The 19,163-nt window shown below is 41.5% G+C and overlaps 2 protein-coding genes across 7 annotated transcripts; both read right to left on the minus strand.

Moving 5' to 3' along the window:
• Window positions 1-2,129: 2,129 nt before the first annotated feature.
• On the minus strand, window positions 2,130-5,676 carry LOC110485822. Of its 5 annotated transcripts, none has more exons than XM_036940496.1 (5): window positions 5,453-5,676; window positions 4,344-4,517; window positions 3,713-4,108; window positions 3,151-3,254; window positions 2,130-2,649 (listed from the first exon to the last, which is right to left on the minus strand). In XM_036940496.1, the coding sequence occupies exons 1-5, from the start codon at window positions 5,505-5,507 to the stop codon at window positions 2,410-2,412; spliced, it is 969 nt and encodes a 322-aa protein (XP_036796391.1). In that variant the 5' UTR covers window positions 5,508-5,676; the 3' UTR covers window positions 2,130-2,409. The 5 variants fall into 5 exon arrangements, with proteins under 5 accessions (XP_036796391.1, XP_036796389.1, XP_021412684.2 ...); XM_036940494.1 differs by having other exon boundaries at window positions 4,344-4,700; window positions 5,453-5,668; XM_021557009.2 differs by having other exon boundaries at window positions 3,713-4,078; window positions 4,344-4,700; window positions 5,453-5,667.
• Window positions 5,677-8,960: 3,284 nt separating this feature from the next.
• Window positions 8,961-15,862, minus strand: LOC110485823 (BUB3-interacting and GLEBS motif-containing protein ZNF207). 2 transcript variants are annotated; one of them, XM_021557012.2, is made up of 11 exons: window positions 15,669-15,862; window positions 15,009-15,135; window positions 14,769-14,904; window positions 14,456-14,647; window positions 14,139-14,220; window positions 13,884-13,948; window positions 13,155-13,288; window positions 11,855-11,953; window positions 10,913-11,137; window positions 10,532-10,688; window positions 8,961-10,383 (listed from the first exon to the last, which is right to left on the minus strand). In XM_021557012.2, exons 1-11 carry the CDS (start codon window positions 15,707-15,709, stop codon window positions 10,238-10,240), a joined length of 1,404 nt encoding a protein of 467 aa, XP_021412687.1. In that variant the 5' UTR covers window positions 15,710-15,862; the 3' UTR covers window positions 8,961-10,237. The 2 variants fall into 2 exon arrangements, with proteins under 2 accessions (XP_021412687.1, XP_021412688.1); XM_021557013.2 differs by lacking the exon at window positions 11,855-11,953 and having other exon boundaries at window positions 15,669-15,709.
• Between the last annotated feature and the right edge of the window lie 3,301 nt (window positions 15,863-19,163).

Genomic DNA, 19,163 nt, shown 5'->3' on the forward strand with positions numbered 1-19,163 from the left:
TTGAATTTTGTCTTGTAAAAAGGCAACGCAATCTGCTTACTATCTTGCACACTCGTAAAGATGTGGACCTTGTCTCGGGAAGGCCAGGATTTCCAGAGTTCAAACTCCACCGTTTTTATTTAAATTTGAGAGTTTTAAATTAGAATAACTTTGAGAAATCTAACTCCAAGCACTGAAAGTTAGGGATTTAAATAGAATATGAAATACCATTGATTCTAAAAATCCGTAGTGGTTACATATTTACCAAATAAATGACTGAAAATGAACTTTGAGAGAGAAAAAGTGGAGTGCTTTACATGTAAAATCAATGTAGAAATTGCTTTACATTGAAACAAAAATGATCAATGGTTTTAGTTTTACTTGTGTATTTTCTTTGCGGTTCCATCCTGTAACGTTCAGGAGCATTGTGCATTACTCTTATGCCTCTGTTTCTGTGGCAGGTATTCAATGAGTTAAGAGATTCTAATGTCTAATAGATGGGTTTCAGGAGAAAGATTTGAAGTGGAGGGGGGGAAGCTGGTTTTTAAAGGCTCATGATCTATGCACAAGTGGGAGGGAGAGTCCAGGCCTGCTTTTCTCTTGGGGCCCAGGACTGGTACTCTGGGGTTCAGGGTTTGATGTGTGTCATTGTTGTGCTATGTTAGATTTTCTTCCCCCTCATCAGATTTATGGCAACTTTATTGCTTCACCATGCTGTGTAATCCTTAACCAATGAGCGCTTATCCTTCTGCTAAAGCACTGTGGGTTATACTGAGAAAAAGCCCATGATTTACGGCAATCTGGTTTTTGTAAGGGGGAGGAGGTGGTAATCTGCCTATCGCCTTTTTTATTTAAAAAAAAACGTTAAGGAGAAGTGTCTGTGCTGAGAAAGTTATGGCTTTTTTTTTTTTTTTTTCTCATAGAATGTAATTGTTAATGATATGCACCGGAAAAAAACGTGTTTCCATAAGTTATGGCGCTTCTTTCGGACTATATTGATAAATTGACATTTTTCTTGGCTGTTAAAAAGTGTCTTGTCGATTTTCTTGTGTAGTCTTCACTGTGGGTTTGATTTTTCATGTGGACATGTAGTTATTAATGCACCTCGAGACAAAGAAACCACAGCATTGACACAACCCCCAGAGAAAGCTAGTAACTAGATGCGGACGGATAAAAAGCGACCTTTTAGACAACTCACCCACACAATGAAGCCACTAGACTATTGAGACGCACCACTGAGGAATCCACTTAACTTCACACTTGAGAAGCACCCCTTGTTATAAGTGAGTTATTTTTTTACTTCTATTTTAGCTAGACGCTCATTGGTGCAATAACAGATTTATACGCACACGACGCAGTTAGGGACTAATACGCTTGACTACACCGCGCGCAACCGGAAGCAATGAATTGAGTGCGTGTCGATGCAAAGGGGGGGGGGGGGGGGGGGGGGGGGATTAGGGGACATCAACGAGTCGTATAACGTTACCAGTTAATACTATAGAGAATTGGTTAGGTTACTCTCGTTAGCTAGCTGTCTGACTTTGTTAGCCAACTAATTTTCAAACAATTAACTCAATTATTTGATCAGCTAATTTGGATAATGTTGCTCAACATTTATCTGGCTAGCTAACAATACTTGTTCCACCACACTTTCTCCTCAAATTTTCCAAATGCAAGTTATTTTTCGGTTACAGCTCCTGAAGTAAGTTTCATCACCTTCTCACCTACCTCTTCGCTATCGTTCAGGGGACGCGCTGCTGTAACTGGCAAACTGCATTTGAACCCTACTGCTGTCTCTCCAGAGCGCGGCATTCTGTTGTCATGTGAACGATTGGTTGAGCCGCGCATCACTTGTTCGCTTAACAGCTAGTAGTGACCCAAACTTTTCTCATCTGATCTACACGATTCACGTAGGTCACCTATTTTAGATTCAAAACGGCGAATTTCGCCATAAGGTGACTAGTTGCATCCCTGAAATTTTTGTAAGTCCTGGTATAATGGGATGGCCACGATTCTTGTCTGTTTCCAGCACTGATCCAGCAGAAATATTAAGCTCATCTCCATGATTGGCAATAATAACAGTTCCCTGTGGACTGGACAGTGAGGAAAGGGCATGGATACATGTAAATGTCAAAATAATACAACACTAATCAAGACAAGTATTACTTTGTTTATTAAAAAAAAATGGTATACCATTCCTTTAAAGCAAAAGCTACAACATTCAGCTGCCAGCATTTACATAAAATACAAAACATCCTTGATAAACTCCACAACAGCATTTACAGTACAACAAACTAAGTTAGGTGGGCTAAGGTGGATGTTGGTTGTCCAAATTGAAAGTTATGTGAGTAAGTTGTAGTTATAGTTCAGACTCCAGTTTATAAAGAATAGTTAAACACAGTGTTGGTGAGATTGGGCCAACCTCGTTCCTCACATCTCCCCAACAGTTTCAGATACTAGCGGTACCCCTTCAGGCCTCTCATAGTGGTTTTCCTGTCGAGACCTCAGGGGGGGGGTGTCATAGGCGGAAGCATCCTTTTCCTCCAGATGAAAGGGGGGCCTCGGGTGGTAAGAGGGGGACACTTTTCCATTCCGGTTGGGGGGCCGCACCCCGACCATCTCCTCGTAGATGGAGACCTGGTGGGGCTGCGGTTTGACACGGGTCTTACCCTGACAACAGTGGACAGAAGCCAATCAGAGAAGACAGCAGGTGAAAACAACTTGTGAAACTAGTATCTTTCCTGTGTGAAATTCTGTGAATAGTAAGAGGATGGATGCTTTGATTCAAAGTGGCATCCTTCCTCAATTTGATGTGTTTGACAAATCACTGGTACATTGTCATACCGGTCAGAAATCAGTGTTATGGTACTGCCACATTTGTCACTTGAGGAATACAGTAGCTACCAAATGAGTAAGTATCTAAAAACATTACAATATCATGTCTCCCCAGTCTACAACCATAGAGGTTAGAGTGTGGCTTTATAAACTCAGAGCGAATAATGGTTTGTGATTTCAAGAAAATGTATGAGAATTTTGCAGAATGTGAGGTTGTAATGCTTTTTAAATTATGACCTGAAAGCAGCAAAAAACTGGAGTGTCTACCATTTCTATAAATAATATTCTGTGTGTCAATCGTTTTGTCCATAGTGAGTAGGTTACAGTCCCACTCACATAATGAGCCACTCCCAGGGCCATAACGAAGATGAGTAGCAGCCCCACAGTAGCAGAAAGGGCATAGAGCAGTGGAGCGTAACCCGCACAGCTACACCTAACATCTGGAGAAACAACAAAATCCAATATGTGGTGTCAGACTTTAAAGCCTTTCACAGAATGTCAGCTCACTACAGGAATTAAAAATACATTGACAACCCTTCAGATACTGTGTATGGTGAACATTAAATGAATTACTAATAGAACATTGTCTGTTTGATAATTGTTACCTGGGTTACTGAATTGGCTACTAGAGTTAATAAACAATACAGCGTCATAGAAACAGTTTCCACAGATAAACTGGACATTTTCTGGCATGAATTTACAGTTTAAAGAGGGAGAGTTTGGGATTTTGGCAGATTAACTTGTGGATACCATTTCATGTCTGTGTGCAGTTTGAATCATTGCGCTAACTCTAGCTAGTATTGTCTCGCGAAACTACCGCCGACTTCCCCTTCATACTAGACGCAGACAAAAATATCCATGAGTTTATCTGACTCTGGGGAAGTAGATAAAGACCCACCTTGCACAGAAACAAAGTATACGTGTCTCCCTAGCCTGGCACTGTTGTCGGGCCTGCCGGGGAGCAGCAGCTCACAGCTGTAAAAGGCGCTCTCTTCCGGCTGCATCTTTAGCAGGGTGAGGTTGTAGGCCAGGCCGCCCAGCCCCGTGCCCAGGTGAAGCCTTTCTTCTGGGGGGAACGAGGCGGAGGAAAAGGGGCGCGTTGAGTGGAACAGCACCTCCACTGGAGCCCGGCCCCACCGCCTCTTCAGGCATACCCCTTCCATGGCCGAGGGGGAACCGTAGGGGGCAAGGCAGGGGAGAACAGCTGACCCCCCGGCGCACGTCTCTATTAGGCCTACATCCATCTTGCTGTCTGGGGCATCTTCTCCACATGGGACACAAACACTATAACTGTCTATGAGGTTGTGGGAGATAAGAGTCTATTGCTATAGCCAGGGCTATTCTAAAGGAGGAAGCAGTGGCAGGATGCATAACATGAACAGTGTGGCTCAGCTATGGCATCTGGAGTAATTAACAAAAAAGGGGGAAACTGACAGGCTACTGTGACTGACACATCATGATGTCAACAACTCCACTCGCAGCAAGAAACATTAATTAAATCAATGGAGGAATCCATAAAGAATACTCACCAGCATCGACAACGTACAGAAATAACTCCATCTTGCTTGGAATCTTTTGATCTAAGCTGAAGGAATCGGGGAAGACAAACTCACAGTAGTAGATGTCTGTGTCTGTTCCCTTCAGCTGGCTGAGGGTCACGTTGACCCGGTGACTACTCGGGTCTCCCATGACATGGATGCGCTCTTTGACGTCAGGGTGAAACACAGGGTTATGTTCAGTATACATGAACAGGACCTCTCTTTTGGGCTGCAGCCACTTTCGTTTCAGGTAGAACCCAATGGGCTTGGAGGCATTGAACTCAGAGATACAGTAGAACTCTATAGAGTCACCCTGCGTTCTCTCCCGGAATTCCATTTCACAGAACACTAGGAGGCAACATATAGGAAAGTAATACAACGTTAGCTCCCCGTTTTTATTTTACTTTTATTTAACTAGACAAGTCCGTTAACACATAAGAATTTGTTCAAATTCTTATTTACAAATGATGGCCTCCCCCGGCCAAACCCTAACCCGGGCGACACTGGATCAATTGTGCTCCGCGTTATGGGACTTCCAATCAGGGCCTATTGTGATACAGCCTGGAATGGAACCAGGCTGTCTGTAGTGACGCCTCTACCACTGAGATGCAGTACCTTAGACCACTGCGCCACTCGGGAGCCCCGTTAGTGTCATTGGTCGTCTTTTTTAATGGCTTGTTGGTGATCATAAGGGAATCCCATTGTACTGACAGCATAGTTTAGCTCTCCCTAGCCTGGTCAAGAAAGCACCTGCATAATGATCAACGTAATGATTCTGGAACAGTTGCAGGGCTCTGGTTAGACTACACCAAACAAGTGCTGTTTTGATAGGCATTAAAACTACTCCCTAATAGTCATCCAAAACATGCAATGGCAGAAAAAAAATTAACACCACAGGTTGATGGCACCTTAATTGGAGAGGACAGGCACGTGTTAATGAGTGGAATGGTATCAAATAAATCAAACCTGTGGTTCCCAAGTGTTTGATACCATTCCATCCACGCCAGCCGTTATGAGCCGTCCTCCCTTCAGCAGCCTCCTGTGGCCAACAGTTCGCAATAAACTAAACCCACACCGAAAGTTACAAAAACACAACTTACCCAACACAGTACATGTCATGAGCAGCAGCCAAACACCTGTCAGATGAAAAGTCATGACTTCCCTTGTTCTTATATGATGCTATCACACTGAGCAGTATGCAGTGAGCCTCAGACATAAGTGGAGTAGTAAACTAGAATTATTGAGTGTGGTTCACTGACTGGGGGGGGTCTCAGCCAGATGAGGGGAAATTGGTGACTAGTTACAGGAAGTTCTAATATGCTCCACCTCAAAACGTAACGCTAAAGAGGAAGAGAGGTTTCTAAATGACTATCACTAGTGTCACAGCAAATAGCCACGCCCACCATTACTACAACATAGATCTGCAAAGATGAGATGGTTCTGCAAAATACTGAAGCCAGACAAAATGTGTTGACCTTATACTAAGAGTATAAAAATACTGAGTTCTTAGCCATTGGTAAAGCTGCAAAAATCAGTCAATTTCAGCCAAATACTGCTACTAAGAGAATATATTTAGGTATCAACCAAACAACTTCAAAGTAACTAAATGTGTTGAAGGTTTATAAAATGTTTAAAAAGTTACAACATACAAGACTAACTGTTCACTGTAATGTCGTGGGAGATATTGGAAACAGTTATTTTGAGAAAGTCAAGTTCACGACCCAACAAGACCATCTAGTGGTACTCTTACAAAGATGCTTCAGATGTGTCCTGTTCCTGATATAAAATGGGTTTTTAAACAATAGGCTTGAAAAAAAAAAAAAGACACTGAAAATTGTACAGTATATACACATGATTTATTATACAGTAAGTGTTGATACAAAGCATTTGGATTCTTATATTAGGATACATGTATGCACATCAGCAAGGGGAGAGCAACTGTGATACTGCCTACATGGTCTTGTGAAATAACATGTCCATTTGCTTTATGTGAAATGTATAGTTAATGAACAAACAGGCCAATGTTCCCTTTAAAAGGGATGTATGTTGACAATTTTTTTATAAGTGGGGAGAATTCAATTACAATGGTGAAGCTAATCCTAGTAACAGCTTTATGGAGTATTGTGGAGTAACAGTATTAATGACAGCAGCATATCCGAGACAGTTGAGCATTGTTAACGAAAGTTGGAAGACAAGTTCGGACTCTTGTTGAAAACGACATCTAACAGGTCAAATACTATAATTATTCATAATCTATTCATCTGTAAACAATGATCATCACTTGGGGAAAACTTTTTTTTTAAACCGTAATATTGTTTGGGAGTGTTTTCAAATGAACTTGTCAATCATTATTTTATAACTGCCATCGTCAGCAAGTGCCTTCCAAAAGTATTCACCCCCTTGACTTTTTGTACTTTGTGTTCCAGCCTGAATTTAAAAAAGGATTAAATTGAGATTGTCACTGGCTTGCACAATACCGCACAATGTCAGTGGATTTTTTTTTATTTTTTTTACTTTATACTAATTAATTCAATGGAAAGCTGAAACGTCTTGAATCAAAGTATTCAACCCCTTTGTTATGGCAAGCCTAAATAAATTCTGGAGTAAAATTTTTGCTTAAGTCACAATATAAATTGTATAGACTCACCGTGTGCATTAATAGTGCTTAACATGATTTGAATAACTACCTCATGTACCCCACACATACAGATAAAAGGTTCCCGAGCCGAGCAGTGAATTTCAAAACAGATTCACCACAAAGACCAGGGAGGTTTTCAAATGCCTCACAAAGGGTATCTATTGGCAGGTGGGTCAAATCAAAATCAAAAGCAGACATTGAATATCCCTTTGAGCGTGGTGAAGTTATAATACTTTGGATGGTGTATCAATACACCCAGTCACTACAAAGATAGACATCCTTCCTTACTCAGTTGCCGGAGAGGAAAACATTCAGGGATTTCACCATGAGGCCAATAAAACATTTGAGTTTAATGGTTGTGATAGAAAACTGATGATTGATCAACATTGTTACTCCATAATACGAACCTAAATGACAGCGTGAACAGGAAGCCTGTAAAGCATTTTTTTTATTTTTTAAATGTGACAAAGAAATCAACTTTATGTCCTGAATACAAAGCATTATGTTTGGGGCAAATCCAACACAACACGTCAATGACTACCCCTCGTCATATTTTCAAGCATGGTGGTGGTGGTGGCTGCATCATGTTATGGGTATGCTAGTCGTCGGCAAGGACTAGGCAGTTTAGGATAAAAAAATAAACAGAATAGAGCTAAGCACATGAAAACACCTAAAGGAAATCCTGGTTCAGCCTGCTTTCCAAGACACTGGGAGACAAATGTACCTTTCAGCAAGACAATAACCTAAAACACAGGTCAAATATACACAGGAGTTGCTTACCAAGAAGACATTGAAAGTTCCTGAATGGCCTAGTTAAGAGTTGACTTACAAATCGGTTTGAAAATCTATGGCAAGACTTGAAAATGGCTGTCTAGCAATGATCAACAACCAAATTGACAGAGCTTGAAGAATTAAAGATTGCACACCTGTATTGTATTATATTTGTGCAAAGCTCACTTACCCAGAAAGACTCAGTTGTAATGGCTTCCAAAGGTGATTCTAACATATTGACTCAAGGGTTGAATACTTATGTATGAGATATGCATTTCATTTTCAAACGTGATTTCACTTTGTCATTATGGGGTATTGTGGGTAGATCTGTGAGAATCTATTTAATCCATTTTGAATTCAGGCTGTAACAAGGGGTATGAATACTTTCAAAGCTGATGTGAAATCCTACTTACCAAATGAGTGGGATAAAAATGTGTCCAGTTTCCACCGAACAGCCCCCTTCACCACCAGACAGAAAGAGGCAACAATGGCACACCACAGCATTCAACATTCATTACATTTGTATGCAACCAAATGGTGTAACAAATATTGAGTAAGTACTTTAGAATAACTCTACAATACATCCAAATCTTGGAAAACACCCAAAATGCATGATTTCAGATTCAATAACTAGTTACTACTAAAAACGGTACATCCGGTGCAAGATACAGCCACACTATGGTAAGGGAATGGGTACTTACAGATATAACTGACCTGTTTCGCAAGAAATCTGTGTTTTAGGCTGAAAAGCAGATAAGGACATTACCATCAAAATAGACATGGGCTTAAAAGAAAGTATAAAAGTAATGGTTTTTCGATTTTAATATGCTATGCAGTGTTTCCCCTAGTATTTTTTTCCAACAGCGGTGGCAAAGTTAGCGTGTGGGGGTAGTGGGCATGGCAAATGGCACATTTTAGAGGCCCTCCTCTCAGCCACAGAGAAACTGTAGCTGTTCTAAAGCAAGTTTACTGCAATTCTACACATTTTGCCATGAATATTTTACAGTTTTAAAGCTAATTTCCTGCAATTCTACACATTTTGCCATGGCTTATGCATTGTTCTTAATTTATCTAAACGACTCAAACAAAATCAAAGGGGGACCTATGTCATTACATTTTGGAATTTTAGATACTCCGACTGTCTAGTTATTTTGGCGATTTTTAGTTCAAAAACATATTGCTCCATTATTGTTTCTATATTCCTGGTTTTAGTCATTTAAATATATTTTTTTGCAGTGGTGGCCACGGTTTAGCAGCGGCGTTGTGCTGCTGCTAAATGCATATAGGGGAAACACTGATGCACCATAGTGAACGAACACCAAATAAGGACCTCTGACTTGAAAAGCTAGACAACCGGAGGACATGAGTAGGTGGTTTAGGAAAAATACACCTGACATCAAGTAAACTGTATATTTATCATCAACTACTCACACACACAAACACAGCATAGACCACTTGCATGCAAATGTTAGTGAACCTAAGGTGAGGAAGATAAACTAATTCAGGGTGCAGGTATTAAATTACTGGATTACTATTAAAGAAGGTCTAGGCTATAAACTTATCTGCATCAATACAATTTGTATATTAAAACATGTTTAAAAAAATACCAGAGACCTAGAAAGTTGACATCCTATTATTTGAGCAATATTTCATAAATACAACATTTATGTACAAACCTTCATGATGAAGGTACTAACCTTCATGGTACAAACCTTCATGAAGCCTCATCCCCATCCACGGGTCAGGAAGAAAACAGTGTTGGATTTTAAGTGAGTTTTATTACAACATAGATTGTTTAAAACAGTACAGAGAATAAATCCACACAAGTTACCCTTTTGATCATGGAATAAACCTGAAATAAGAATGAAGCTAGAGACTGATAGATAATAATCCATAGATCTGGTGGTAAACTCCTAAACAGTTGGAATCATCATCATCATCATCATCATCATAAAGGAGGACCCTCACCAACCATACGGTTGGGGACAGGGCGTCCAACAACACACAAAGTGTGCTGTGAGGGCCTCGTCACCGACTTACTCTACACAACAGAAAATCATATATTTACAGGAAACTTGCCTTTTTGTAAGGGGGGGGGGGGGGGGCGGTACGATCATGTAACTCCAGCAGCGAGCAGTCAAAACAATATGAACCATATTTAACACACTTCACTTCTACAAACCTGAGTGAAACATGAGAAGAAAAACACCATACATGTATCAAATCTGCACAACGACAAAGTTGTCATTATCAACAAGTTGTTTTGTGTGTTTTGTTGTTTCTATGTTTTTTCCCCCATTAAAGATGTCATGTTAAATGTCCGTGTGCTGCGTATATATTTTTTTTCCATCAATACTTTTCTTCACCATCACTGGTTGGTCTTACTGCTCATTGGCTTGGGCTAGTTTTAAAAAGCACAAGGTGAGAAAAGGTTTAACCACCAAACCTAGTGAGGGGCCAGGTCGTTGCGACTTCTTCAGTATCGTCCAGCAGGAGACATGACGGGGGGCCTCATGCCCATGGGAGGCCCTCCTTGGTATCCCATCGGAGGGCCCTGCCCATACGGAGGCATCCCGCCCTGCATGTAGCCAGGCATGCCCTGGGGGGGACCACCATACTGACCTGGAGGGAGAAGGAAGTATATTGAAACGTCACAGTCATAATGCAAGCAAATGCAAAACCCCCATGTTTTGACTTGTATGATACTTGAGTCTTTTGTGCCATTAAAGGCTACAAGTTTCTGGTCTAGTGATGCCATAATGTCTCCTACCGTGCATGGGGTGCCTCATGCCAGGCTGCTGGGGGGGCATGCCCTGCTGTGGGGGCATCATGCCGCCCACGGCCGCCACAGGAGGGGCAGACATGTGGACCTGCCCCTGCCTGGGCACGTTACGCTGGTACCGGGGCAACTGAGCCCGTCGCTCCTCCTGTTACCGGGCAGACAAACACAGAGAGGATTCTTAGACAGGACGCAACACTAGCCTATCCCTTTCAGTGCAACGGCAATGACAAATCACACAACTAACTCAATTATATTAGATTTAACTAATTTGCTTTAAACTAATATTACAAGTATCAAAACTGATAAATGTACTTTATCTCATTCATTACTTACTGTTTAAGGGCAAAACGCAAAGCAGGAGAAACTTACCAGTGAGATATCCTCATCAGGGTGGATCAACTTACTGGTTGCACTCATGGTGGTGAGGGTGGCTGGCTTACTGGTCACTGTGGCGGGGGGCTTGGCCACAGTGTTACTAGGGGGGTTGGAGGAGGAGGCAGAGGACTGGGTGTAGGCGGGGAATGTTGCTTTGGGAGGGTCAGAGGAGGTGGAGGGCGCGTTGTGGGGCACAGCTCCAGAGGCACTCTGCTGGGCCTGGGAGACAGGAAGGAAGAGGCACTGTCAGATGGGTGAGCGACTCCTCATAATCACACACAGATTACAATGCTCTCCTCTCATAGGAATCAGGTATTTAGACATTTGACCTATTGAGTCCTTAGAAGTGCGTTCTAAACAGAATTTGTCCCATGATTTTTGATCACAACAAGATTGGTTGATTCCTCAGATTTTTATAAGCAGAGTGCACTGTACATCTAACGCTGAACCGATTAGCACTTTAAATGACTGGAAAATATCAGGATTCATATAACTTATGTTTCAAACTGCAATTTTAAGTTCAGCTGAAACACGCAAGAAAAACTTGCCATATCACATATTGCTGATGAGCATTGCATTGTGCGAAATACCATCTGAGGAAATCATGCTAACAAGTCAGGGGAAGGGAAAAATGACTAAAATGCAAGCTGTGCCTAAACAAAACACATTTAAATCACCAATCCAGTGCTAAGAATACTAAGGCAGGCCACACACAGGCATGCAGCAAGTCCTCCTAAGGGAAAGCTGACCGGCAGCTCATCCTTTTGGTGGAGCAATTCATAAAAATGCATAAGGAATGACAAAAAGCCTGCTGAATATGTTAACTTATGTGTATGTCAGAACACAGACATTTTGTAGCATTCCCAACCAAATCAAGCGGATATGCTGCATGCCACAAGCGTCTATGGGACATGGGAGTGAAAGAGTCCTGCCTACTTGTGGAGTGTTAGAGAACAGAGGCTTAGAGGCAGCAGACTGAGAGTCTGCAGTGCTACTGGGAGAGGCTGTGATGGTGTTTGGAACATGAGAGCCCATCTGCAGCATAAAGAAGAGAGGCAGAGTGTGAACAACACTAGCAGAACCTAGAGTGAATACCAGCAGCTCTAGAGAAGAAATTGAGAAGAGGGCAGTTTGATAATGAGCTATAGTTGACTATTGTTCCTTACTATGGATGCATTACCGATACAACTTTGCTATTGCGGCGCCATATTAGGCTTGGACGGTATACCATATACCGGGGTATTTGGAAATAACCACAGGATGGTTTTTCAATATCATTGAAATTATTTATTTGGAGATTGTACAAATGTGAATATTTGTTGCTACATTCCAAGTAAATACCTACAGTCAACTTGTGCAATATATTAAGAGACCATGATTGAGTGTTTCATTTCATCTGTCAGAATTTTTTATTATGAAGCTTACCGCTAGTACTCAGTCACATGGTGTTTGTTTGCAAGCACACAATAATGAGATCAGAGCCTTGTGAGTCACTCATTGTTGTGCAGCACACGCCAGGTTACAGTATGGAATTCACAACTAAATGTTCACCAGCTAGATGTTTTATAACTTAAGTAAACTTTTAAGTAAAATGTGCTAAATGCTCTGTAGCTGTACATTTGGTTTGCTAATTTAGTAGCTAGTTAGCTATCTAACTAAGTGGTTAGCTTCTTACAAAATTAATTATACTGCCGGTAACAGCAGAAAACCCCCTCCTGGATCAAGAGCCTTGCCGTCTAATAATTGTGTTGTGCATGCAGCAAACTGTAGCATATCGAAGTTACTTTTATAACTTTGTGAACTGGGATGTCTCTCCTGAAAACAGTTTAGGTCAGAGGCTATCTAAATGTTCACGATGTGCTTTTTAGCATTCTATGGGACTTTACATGTACTTGTTAGCATTGCTAACCTTTGAATTACAAAAGCTCAGCTGGGGTTTGAAAATAATGCCCCGTGTTCAGTGCCAGTATTACCAAATATACCAATATGGCACAAGGTCGGTATGACAATCTGGATACCGCCCAAGCCTACTCACCATCATTAATGATGATGATGATACTCTGATAGTATGCATGTGCCTGAGATGAGTGCACCAGTACAACCATCTTGCTACAGAGGAAATCCTCTTGGTGAATTATTCAATGGACACCATTTAAAATGAATAAGGTAAACCAATGAGACAGGTATGACAAGCTACAGCTCCATCCCACCTTCGCCTCTAGGCAAGGTGACCCACCTGTACTGCGCTGGGGAACAGGGGCTTGCTGACGGCAGCAGGGGCTGCTGCGGCGGGCCTGGGCATCCCTGCCGGGGTGGGGGCCTGGGCCATGTGGGGAATACCAGGACGGTGACCCATGTGAGGTGGCATTCCTATAGACAAGACATCAGGTCTCAATATCAAATCACAGTTCTTTCTCAAGGAGTTAGGGGAGCAGATGGTTTCTAGGTCATGATAGAATGGAGTGAACATGATTTTGTGCTACTAGAGCCAGGACGATAAACCGAAAATGATCGACATCGACCACTTATCGTGGGCATTTTGCTGATATCGTTCATTACAATAAATAACCTATAGGGCTTTACTAGAGAAATGTGATGTTTCAGCAAACTTATTTTGTTTCATATAGGTGATTGATAACCGAACAATCGAGAGCGACAACATTCAAAGTAGTAGTATTTTTTTACGGGTAATATTAAAACAACGGTGGTGCACATTCATGTTTCAAGCTTATCATTAAATAGATTTGTCCATGTCGCCCAGCTCTATGCACCATTCTATTCTTGTGAAATTGTCAACTCGCTCACTCACAAGCCTCATATAGGAGAACAGTCCTAGATCAGAGGGGAGAGGGCCGCGGTGCTGTATCCCCTGTCAATGCCAGACCACCCCACTGAGTACAGAGTGCCAGACCACCCCACTGGAGTAAGGGAGGGGAAGAGGAGTACCTCCTAGGACAGTGCTTACCTGGCGGCATACCGGGCATCCCTTGCATCATTGGAGGCATCATCCCTCCCATCCCATGCATCATGCTGTATGGAGATCAAACCAACAGGTGTGAGTTACAATCTGAATGATCAAATCTAACTGTCTGAAGCTTTAATAATAAGTCAGATTCTGCAACGATGGACAAGTTCGGGGCGACATTTAACTCCTGCAAAGAGTGAGCAAACGCATTGAGAGGAAAATGTCACCCACTGAGTAGTACGAGTTAGTACTCACCCTGGTGGCATTCCGTGCATACCAGGGGGCATCCCATGCATCATGGGCGGGACACCGTGACCTGGCATCATAGGGGGCATTCCTGCATTGGGGAGAAAAGGGAAAGAACTAGATTTTAAACACACCAGGTATAGCTTATCATCCATTATATGGTGATGAAGGGAATTTTTTTTTCTCCAGTTTGTGGTTTGTTCAGAATGGGCACGATTCATTCACAATTCAGAGCAGTTGAACATTTTTGCCAATCATCATTACTTGATGCAAATGTCTTACTGGCAGAACAGAGCAATCGTATGGCCATTCAGCCCATGTTCTACCTGAGTAAGCTCCTGGTGGCATGCCTGGAGCCCTGGCCCCAGGGGGGATGCTGGGCTGGGCCATGGGAGGGACGTAGCTAGCCTGGGGCTGGGCAACAGGCATCTGCTGCTGAACGAACGAAGGGCCTGGAGCATCATCATCGTCGTCATCCTCGTCAGAGTCGTCCTGATTCTGCTTCTTCTTCTGGCTCTCTGAACACAAGGGGGTATTTTAGCCACACGATATTTGTTTAACATGATTTGTCCTGGCTGTAGATCCCCCCCCCCCCCCCCCCCCCATTTACAAATGCAGGAAATGTTAACAATAACTAACCCTGCTTTTGTTCCAATGTCCGTCTCCTCTCCTGCATATCCTTCTCTGGAATTCCTTCCATGCCATAGATTTCCAATTCTATGTCTACCCTTCCAGGTATAGCGTTGGGGACCCCGTCGATGGTCTCTTTGTGAACCTGAAACACACACGACTCACACCATCAATGATTCATATCACAAATCAAAGGTATGACAACACAGATGAATGAATAACCAACATGTTGTTAATGTGAATACCAACCTGCATACAGTGAATTGCCAGCCCTGGACCAGTGTACAACTTCTTGTGACATATATGGCACTTAAAATGTTTGGCCTTTTGATGTTGGATGAGGATCTTTTCATCATCGAAATCTCGATTACAATACCTTCAAGTTGTGAACTAAGGAAATGTCAGTGTATAAACGAACGTCAGCAAGCTAGCTAGTTGGTTTCAGTTAATTCAATCGATGGTGCTTGCTCCCTGCTATTAACGTTACTCCTTTATTTGAACGTAAGGTATAGTTACTCTTTGAGCACAACTTCTGACCACCATCTATGACAGACAAAGTATGCCGAGTAAGCGTCAAACTGGGTAGTTGTAGATAGCTACATAATGAATACAATAAGTTACTTTGCTAACTAATAAACCCGCTAGCTAGTTAACGAACATACCTAGATTTCCGGTATAAATGTTCGTCAATATACACCATTTAGGTTAACTTTGTTGAGATAAAACTAAAAGAGAATGTTGTAAACTTAAATTGCCACAACAATATTACAAACATACGACAAAGTATCAAAAGTCCGAACGGGTCTTGTGAGGCCTACAGTATCTTAGTAGCTACCTTGCTAAGCACTCGAGCCCTCACTTTCCTTTCATGATTTGCGTTTGGTCTATTCCCCAAAAACCAAAGGATACCAGCACCATGGCTTCATCTGCTTCTTCTTCTTTCGCCCCATCTTTCAGAGAGTACTTGGAAAGCTAACGTAGAATAACAAACACTGAAATTCGTTCTTATTATGTCATAAACATTAGCGACATGCTGTGTGACAACGCCGAAAATGGCGCTTCTTCAAGTGGAGGAAGTGGATTATGATTTGCACCCACAATGCTGTGCTGATGGAACACGTGCACTAAACAAAAGTGATTTAAATACGTCTTTCCAGCATTTTGTAGTTGTATATTTTGGGGGATTTGATCCGATATAATCGGAATTTAATAATCACACCACATTTTCATATTATTTTATGTTTTTCTGCTCATTTCGCGTCATTTCAATGTATTCTGTGCTGGTGTAATAACTGTAATGTCCACATGGGCGCGACATTGCACCATACTATTGTGTGGTGATGAAGGCGTCAATGCTGAAATCAATTCAAATGTAGATCTATGTAGTCATTGACTGAGACCTGCTGACTGATATCGTGACTTGAATAAATACGAACATATTGAGTTGCGGGCCCATCCCTCCTTATAATAGAACAACAACAATTAAGCAATAAGACATGTGGTATATGGCCAATATACCAGCGCTAAGGACTTTTCTTACGCGGAGTGCCTGATACAGCCGATTAGGCGTGGTATGTTGGCCATATAGCACAACCCCCCGATGTGCCTTATTGCTATTATAAACTGGTTACTAACGTAATCAGAGAAGTAAAAATACATGTTTTGTCATGCCCGTGGTATACAGTCTGATATACCACGGCTATCAGACAATCAGCATTCAGGCTCGAATCACCCAGTTTATAATACTGAACAGCACCAACTTGCAATGCATGCCATGCATTATGATATGGATTTTCAATTTAATTTGATTAAATAAAATGTTCTATAAAAATGTATTAGATCAGTACATAGACTCAATAGGGCCTATATTGTGAGTCCCCCAGCTCAGTGCCTTGCATATAAGCCAGACTAATTTGAATAACTGAAAATAACTATACCCAAAGCTGTGCTCGGCAGTCTGAGCAGAAAGGAAACAATACATCTACTTCAGACAATGTCCATCTTCACCCTCCCTCCCTTTCTCTATTTCTCTCCCCTCCCTCCCTTTCTCTATTTCTCCCCCCTCCCTCCCATTCTCTCTCCAAGGTAAATGATTCATTTGGAAAATTGGATATTTATGCAAGTGAGTAAACACAACAGAAGCCAATTTCAGGGCTCCTAATGAATGTTAAATTGTATAAATTGGGAGCTGCTGTTGATTCCCATAGGCAGTGACTAGACTGAAGAGAGACCACAGTGGCAGGCCTCCCTTCTCTGAATGAATTAGGGGAGACTCTTGTACTCAAGCATTTATTTTATTTGTATATATTTTATTTTACTTTTATTTATTTTTTTACAATAAACAAAAACACACATTAACGAAAACAATAGACAGCTTAACCTTCTACATACATTTCCACAAATATGAATGATATCCCACTTGCTCAGACCCACATGTTCCCACCATATCCACACCCAATGTTGTTTCTAATGCTTGTAAGACTTCAAATTGTTTTATGTTGTTTCTGTCTGTAGCCAGATTTTAAAATATATATTTAAATAATAAGGCATGTAATTTCGTTCATTATGTTCCAACACTCCCTCCATCAATATCAGTCATTTTTAAGTCTTGGTTCCAATAGTTTCTATATGTTTTTAATAGATTGTCAGTTGAATAGGCTTTCTGCAAGGTTTTGTACATCTGGCCTATTCAATGGCGACCCGTCATTTTCAGCTAATGTTATTTTTGCATTAATACGTGTCACATGTTAGTTTGCAAACAATGTCAATAAAATACAATTAAATAATTGAGTTAATAAAGCCACATACAAACTTTTTTTTGCTTTCTTGAGTAAGGCAGCTCCAAAATGCAGGTGTTTCAGCCTAACTCAGTACTTTCTATGGTGGTGGGGCAGCCAGCGGAAAATACAGAGCGTAAGAGTTTGTAATGTTCTCTAGTTGCGCAGTGATTAGCTCAGTGTTCTGTCACTCATGGGGAGCTCGAAAACTCAAGCCCCTTGGGGTGCTGCCATAGAGTTACATTAGAAGTGCCCATCCAAGAAGACTCAAGGTCTTTGGCCACAGATAAAATGACCTCAAATCCCGTTATATCTACAGTAGCTTTGATTGGACTGATCATGTCAACATCATACTTTCCTAATCTTAGCTAGCAGTCATCAACATGAATCAAGATGACAATCTACTGGTAAATCCTTTTTAATCCTTGTCATATGAAGATAAATAATGAAGATAAATTATAGATAAAACGTATCGGTGCACATCGGCCATTGGACCTAAACATTACACAACAAATTGGAAATCGCAAATTCAGCAATGAGTGGTTTGGAAGGAATCAGTGGCTAACTGCAAGCATTGCAAAGCAATCACTAGCCTGCTATTCAGTGGTGGCTGTGTTGTCCCAAGTCTGGGTTTAAGGATCTTTTTTACAATGAAAATTATAAACATTCAACATTGGCCATGCTGTCAATCCATCATAATTTCTGACGCGCTCAAAACAACTGTTAACTCGTAATTGGGAAATCTCACCAGTGAGTTCAAGTCAACTGGGAAAACAGGAAAAAACGAGCTCCGACTGGGAATATACTTTTTGAACGGTCATCCAACTCGGAATTGTAAGTCGGGAACTCTGGCCTTTTTCTAGAGCTACGACCTGAAGATCACTGACGTCATCATCATTCAACCTTGTTTTTTTCAGAGTTCCCAGTTGTATTGAAAGCACCATAAATCCAGAGAATGCCAGACTTTGATGACTAACTTTGATGACAAAATCTGCCCACAAAGGACCGCCGCCCCACCTTCCTGTTCAAGTGAGCACAGCACAACAAGGTCCAAAAAATGTCTTGTATGCTGCTGCATAAATTATGTAATATTCCAGGGAGATATGTATACTGTAGCTAAGAAAGTAATACTAAGTGTATGTTGTGTAATAAGCTGTTAGTAGCCCATGTGCCGCACCCTAATAATTTGGTCTATTTTTCCCTCAATTAATTTCACCTAACGTTACTGTTTTGACTTGGTGTACAGGGAGAACATTGTAAGAACGGCCCATGTTCTGAATTCTGTCGCTGCATATTTCAAAAGTGCTGAACAAATAGTTATATTGACTACGTCCGTCCTAGCTCGCTCATTAATGTCTTAATCGGCATTACGGATCGCCTCTTATCCGCTTGTCGTCCCCTTATGCCATAGTTTCTACATCTCAATTGTCAGTAGAAACCACATTTGTTTAAGCAAGTCAGCCCTATCCGCTATGTTTTTTTTAAAGACAGTAAATGAGGCTGAATTAACGGTTTGGATGCCAGACAAGGCTCCGCTGATAGCCAGGTGTAGCAGTGGTAAAGTGTTGGGACTGCTGTTGGGACTTTGCTTTTGGGACAGTTTTACAGTGCATTCGGAAAGTACTCA

This window comes from Oncorhynchus mykiss, chromosome 13 (assembly GCF_013265735.2).
Source record: "Oncorhynchus mykiss isolate Arlee chromosome 13, USDA_OmykA_1.1, whole genome shotgun sequence".
NCBI classification, from domain to species: Eukaryota; Metazoa; Chordata; class Actinopteri; order Salmoniformes; family Salmonidae; genus Oncorhynchus; species Oncorhynchus mykiss.